This window comes from Bufo gargarizans, chromosome 9 (genome assembly GCF_014858855.1).
Source record: "Bufo gargarizans isolate SCDJY-AF-19 chromosome 9, ASM1485885v1, whole genome shotgun sequence".
NCBI classification, from domain to species: domain Eukaryota; kingdom Metazoa; phylum Chordata; class Amphibia; order Anura; family Bufonidae; genus Bufo; species Bufo gargarizans.
The window spans coordinates 27,621,771-27,627,956 of NC_058088.1; the positions used below are offsets into that span (position 1 = coordinate 27,621,771).

Consider the following 6,186-nt stretch of genomic DNA (forward strand, 5'->3'; position numbering starts at 1 on the left):
GATAGTTTTTTTTTTTCTAAGGTCTCTTTCACACTTGCGTTGTCCGGATCCGGCGTGTACTCCACTTGCCGGAATTACACGCCGGATCCGGAAAAACGCAAGTGAACGGAAAGCATTTGAAGACGGATCTGTCTTCAAAATGCGTTCAGTGTTACTATGGCAGCCAGGACGCTATTAAAGTCCTGGTTGCCATAGTAGTAGTGGGGAGCGGGGGAGCGGTATACTTACAGTCCGTGCAGCTCCCGGGGCGCTCCAGAATGACGTCAGAGCGCCCCATGCGCATGGATGACGTGCCATGCGATCACGTCATCCATGCGTGTGGGGCGCCCTGACGTCACTCTGGAGCGCCCCGGGAGCCGCACGGATGGTAAGTATACTGCTCCCCGCTCCCCGCTACACTTTACCATGGCTGCCAGGACTTTAGCGTCCTGGCAGCCATGGTTACCATTCAGAAAAGGCTAAACGTCGGATCCGGCAATGCGCCGAAACGACGTTTAGCTTAAGGCCGGATCCAGATCAATGCCTTTCAATGGGCATTAATTCCGGATCCGGCCTTGCGGCAAGTGTTCAGGGTTTTTGGCCGGAGCAAAAAGTGCAGCATGCTGCGGTATTTTCTCCGGCCAAAAAACTTTCCGGTCCTGAACTGGAGACATCCTGATGCATCCTGAACGGATTTCACTCCATTCAGAATGCATTAGGATAAAACTGATCAGGATTCTTCCGGCATAGAGCCCCGACGAAGGAACTCTATGCCGGAAGAAAAGAACGCAGGTGTGAAAGAGCCCTAACTCAACTTTGGTGACACAAATGATTTGTAACTTTTACATAGTTTTTCTTTCATGGTTATCTGTTCTCCAAAAACCACTTTTCTATACTCTGGATAACTTGGTAATCTGGAGCCTGCTGAAGCGCTCGGCAGGCTTTGCAGTAGTGGTTGTCCCATCCTGTTTCTCTTCTCACGCGGTAGTGAGATCTCCAGTAAAAATACTTTTTGTATCTCTCTTCATCCTGGTCTAGCTCAAGAAGATAGGAAGCTAGTTCCTTTGGGCTTGAGAAATCATCTACATGAATGAAGGCATCTCCAGGAAGGAAACGCTCATAATTTTTCCGAGATGTCCCCAATACAACAGGTACAGCCCATGAATCGAAAGCATTTGACCACAGCTTTTCAGTGATATAATCCTTATAGATTGAATTCTCAAACGCCAAGTAAAATTTGTATTTGGAGATAGTTTGATAGAAGTCATCCCAAGACAGTTTCATGTGCTTCTTCCCATAGACATCAATTGGAAGATATTCTTTAAGTTTCTCATAATATATATTACGTCTGGCACCTGGGTACCACTGACTAATCACCCAAGCAACCAGTTTAGTCTTGGCAGGGATTGAGAAGCTCTGAGGTTTCTTTAAAGCTTCAATTCGACCATAGGGTCTATAGACATCGGAGTCTTGGCGGAAAGTCATAGTCATATTAAATAGATTATCCAAGAAATGAAGATTTGTGATAATCAATGGTGGTTTTTGGCCGGAGCAAAAAGTGCAGCATGCTGCGGTATTTTCTCCGGCCAAAAAACTTTCCGGTCCTGAACTGGAGACATCCTGATGCATCCTGAACGGATTTCACTCCATTCAGAATGCATTAGGATAAAACTGATCAGGATTCTTCCGGCATAGAGCCCCGACGAAGGAACTCTATGCCGGAAGAAAAGAACGCAGGTGTGAAAGAGCCCTAACTCAACTTTGGTGACACAAATGATTTGTAACTTTTACATAGTTTTTCTTTCATGGTTATCTGTTCTCCAAAAACCACTTTTCTATACTCTGGATAACTTGGTAATCTGGAGCCTGCTGAAGCGCTCGGCAGGCTTTGCAGTAGTGGTTGTCCCATCCTGTTTCTCTTCTCACGCGGTAGTGAGATCTCCAGTAAAAATACTTTTTGTATCTCTCTTCATCCTGGTCTAGCTCAAGAAGATAGGAAGCTAGTTCCTTTGGGCTTGAGAAATCATCTACATGAATGAAGGCATCTCCAGGAAGGAAACGCTCATAATTTTTCCGAGATGTCCCCAATACAACAGGTACAGCCCATGAATCGAAAGCATTTGACCACAGCTTTTCAGTGATATAATCCTTATAGATTGAATTCTCAAACGCCAAGTAAAATTTGTATTTGGAGATAGTTTGATAGAAGTCATCCCAAGACAGTTTCATGTGCTTCTTCCCATAGACATCAATTGGAAGATATTCTTTAAGTTTCTCATAATATATATTACGTCTGGCACCTGGGTACCACTGACTAATCACCCAAGCAACCAGTTTAGTCTTGGCAGGGATTGAGAAGCTCTGAGGTTTCTTTAAAGCTTCAATTCGACCATAGGGTCTATAGACATCGGAGTCTTGGCGGAAAGTCATAGTCATATTAAATAGATTATCCAAGAAATGAAGATTTGTGATAATCAATGGTGGTTCCATGTTGAACCATACCCAACGTTGATAAAGAGGCCGTGGTTTTTGTGGCAAAGACTTCCTGTCATACATTATGTCCACATGGTGCATAACAACAGCATCAGCAATGCTATACAGGTTCCTGTCAGCTGTTAGTTTGCATCCAGAGATACCATATACCCTCTGACAAGTGTCTAAAGGAAAAGGTGTTGCAAAGGGCCATACCCACACGAGAACAAGAAGTTCCTTCTCTACCTTTTGTGATGAACTTATGGAGGTTTTCAGAGACTGCTCTGTGGTATTTTGAATGATCCCTCTTTGCTCACATTCTAAGTCCATTGAGAGGCTCAGTCTTCCCCGGGTCCAGGAAAATAGAATCAGAACGAAAAAAACTGAGGCAATGACTATGAGACTTTGATGGTTTAATAGTTTCATGATTGTATTTAACCTGGAAAAATATGAACATAAACTCATTGGACATCTTTATATCTTTAAATTGACATTTTATGAAGATAAGGGGCAGACCTTCTACAGACATCAACAGGCTCGCTAACCAATGTTTATTTAAAGGGGTAACATAAGAACAAACAAAATTGGGCAAATAGGGGCAAATATTAAACACATAGGCATATATCTAAATAAAATACATTCTTCGTTGTGAAAACTCCCTCTTCGCCTAACCCAAGAGAGACTATTTGACTAACATTCAGATAAACAGAGTTGTCTCTCAGCTCGAGCCGAGCATACTGATTAGATAAAATATAACCAACTATCTAATGTGTATGGGAGTCTTCTGATTCTCCACAACACCAGTTGGTGGAGAAAAGGAGGATCAGGGATATTGGATGTCATCGATATCAGATCGATGGTGGACCAACCCCTGCCATACCCAACCGATTAGCTGTATGGGGAAGCTGCCGGGACCGGAAACTATACAGTGAATGGAGCCAGAAGCAGAAGGCTCCATTTACTGTGCAGTGTCCAGGCAGGGTACTGCAGCTCAGCTTCTATTCAAGTGAATAGCTGCAGTACGTCAATGTCAGAAACTGGATGGAGCCTTCCCCGAACAGCTAATTGGTGGGAATGCTGTGTGCCAGCCCCCCACTGATCTGATATTGATGACCTATCCTGAGGACAAGTCATTAATATCTAAATACTAGAAAACCTCTTTAAGGTGAACTCAAGAAGAATAGCTATCTAAAGTGTACAGCCAACACCAGTCACTCAGACCGTGGAAGTTTTTTTACAGTATTAATTTAAATGAAGGTCTAAAGGTGGAAGGATCTTTAACAATATCACACCTCGAGCACACCACAGTGGCCAAAAAAACCAAAGATATTACAAACAAAATTTATTTTGTGTCAGAAGCTTCATACACCCCTATGGATTAGACACAAATGTTGGCCAATGTGTTTTTAGCAACCAAAAACTGGATAAAGAAAAACACCAAAAACACCAGATTTTAAGATTCTTGCATGAATCAAGTATTAAAAAGAGATTCATAAATGAATTGTCATGGGGTTACGTCATGGAGCTCCATATAGTTATGCACTGGCTGGGTAGAGTAACATTGAGTGTCAAAAGGGAAGAGCAAAATTTGACAATCTAGACTCAAATACATTCCAAATAAGATGATTTCTAAATGTATAATAAAATAGTTATAAAAATGTTAAAGCTTTTTAGAACATATCTTCTGAGTAGCAAATACAATAATACTTTAGGTACTTACATCTTATGGAAAATCTTTTTGAGAAAAATACAGGAAGAAGCAAGCATGGTGTGATCTTCAAACACCCTGGAATAAGAAGCATCTTTCAATTCATGGTCTGTACACTCTCTTCTTTCGAGCCACCTCATCTAAAACACCCTTCACACAGGTAAGGATTTATGACTAGAGATGTCTTTGTAAGAACTCGGCCTTAAGTGCAGCATTATTAGGGATTAAGATGTCAGTCATCAAAGTTTTGTGAGTGAAACAGCAACATTCATCTTCAATCTTATAAACGTTCAGAAAGACCCAACCTTCCCACCCAAGCCTCATGCCATTTAATGATATTTTTCTCAGACAGTGATTTATCCTAAGGTGATTCTGGATATTCTGCTGCATGAGGCATACATTTCAGATGGTTTATGTTTGGTCTTCAGTACATTCCTCTCCACCATAAAGAGAAGGTCCAAGCAACTATCAGGAGTCAACGGTTTGTTCTTGATAATTGCCTGATTGTTGAGCAGAGGGGAGAGCTGCATTTCCATGTAGCAATCATCCTCTCTGTAGAGGCTGAACGATCGCCACTGTGATTGTTCGTCCCCATACAGATTCATTGTCTGCCAGCATAACATCCCTGTTTACACAGAGCAACGTGCTGCTGGTAGACGATGAGTTTAGGTGATGAGCGAGTGTTTGCTTGGTCATTGGCTGATCTGCAGCACCTTTCATAGGAATGCTCCTTGCAGATAATTGCCCCGATCTTTGACCCATCTAAAGGGCCTTATTTGGCAGTTTCTTATCTCCAAAGCGTTAGCCTATTCAAATCCAACATGCCCAATTACAGTTTCCCCTGCCAGTAGTCAGTAGACTTTAAAGGGATTGTGTAGCAATATTGACTTGAATGAAACGCATACTTGTAATTACACTATGCCAATGCTACACAGGAGACGCCACGTAGAGTAAGTCCTCAACAAACAGCTGATCGGAGAGGTGCGGGGTGTCCTGAGGATAGGTCATCAATATGTACTGGCTACACAACCCTTTTAACAAACATAATACTGTCTGCCCATCACATCACAACTGCATTATTATATGTATTATAGACATCCTATATCCTGTGTCAATCGTATTCCACAGAAACTGCTCAGTGTTTAATTTCCAGAGCAGCGAAAGCAGGTCAGTGAAAACCACAAACCAAACACGGAGGCCATCAAGGGCCCAAAGACTTCCTTGGGCATGTCATTGGGCACATCATGGACCAAAGTGGTGCATGTCTCTGTGATTTTTTCAGATAGCACACATCAGTGGAAAACGAAATGTGATCAAGGCCTAATACTGGGATTTTCCTCAACTCATGGGCAACAGAATGGTCCAGTGGAGCCTGAGTCTGATGCAAACAACAGTCTGTATACTACCTACTAGGGCACAGAAGATAGAGACGGCTTGATAGTGAGACCCCAAGGAACTAGAACTGGGTTCCCTGCTCTATTTTCAGACTGCACCTCATCATAAAAAAGTCCCACCGCGCAACAATGATTTTGCTACTGAGAAAAAAACATGTGATTTATACTAAAATGAGCGCGCTGATTCCAAACTCAGAATTTGCCTAACACGTCTAGATTTTAACCCCTTAAAGACCCTGGGATTTTCCATTTTTGCGTTTTCGTTTTTCACCCACCTTCCCATAGTCCTAACTTTTTTATTTTTCCATTTACATAGCCTTATGAGGGCTTATTTTTCGCGGCACAAGTTGTACTTTCTAATGGCACCATTAACGGTTGCATACCATATAGTAGGAAGTGGGAAAAAAAATTGAAATGGGGTAGAATTGGGAAAAAATGCATTTCTGATAAAGGTTTTTCTTTTTTACACTGTATACTATGCGGTAAAATTAACCTGTTATCTTCATTCTCCAGCTCAGTACGGTTACAACGATACCACACTTGTATAATTTTTCTTGCGTCTTAAAGGGGTTGTCCGGGTTCAGAGCTGAACCCGGACATACCCTTATTTTCACCCCGGCAGCCCCCCTGAGC

At 42.3% G+C, this 6,186-nt stretch overlaps 2 protein-coding genes across 2 annotated transcripts; both read right to left on the reverse strand.

The window, feature by feature from the left end:
• Positions 1-843: 843 nt before the first annotated feature.
• On the reverse strand, positions 844-1,521 carry LOC122919743 (3-galactosyl-N-acetylglucosaminide 4-alpha-L-fucosyltransferase FUT3-like; the record flags this gene model as incomplete). The annotated part of the gene is made up of 1 exon (XM_044268927.1): positions 844-1,521. A coding segment is annotated over one exon (678 nt), but the record flags the coding sequence as incomplete, so codon positions are not given.
• A 267-nt stretch (positions 1,522-1,788) lies between these two features.
• Positions 1,789-2,877, reverse strand: LOC122919744 (3-galactosyl-N-acetylglucosaminide 4-alpha-L-fucosyltransferase FUT3-like). Its single transcript, XM_044268928.1, has one exon. It carries the CDS (start codon positions 2,875-2,877, stop codon positions 1,789-1,791), a length of 1,089 nt encoding a protein of 362 aa, XP_044124863.1.
• Positions 2,878-6,186: the final 3,309 nt, after the last annotated feature.

Bases quoted from the DNA above. Each gene is read 5' to 3' on its own strand.
- LOC122919744 (XM_044268928.1), bottom strand. From the start codon at position 2,877: ATGAAACTATTAAACCATCAAAGTCTCATAGTCATTGCCTCAGTTTTT.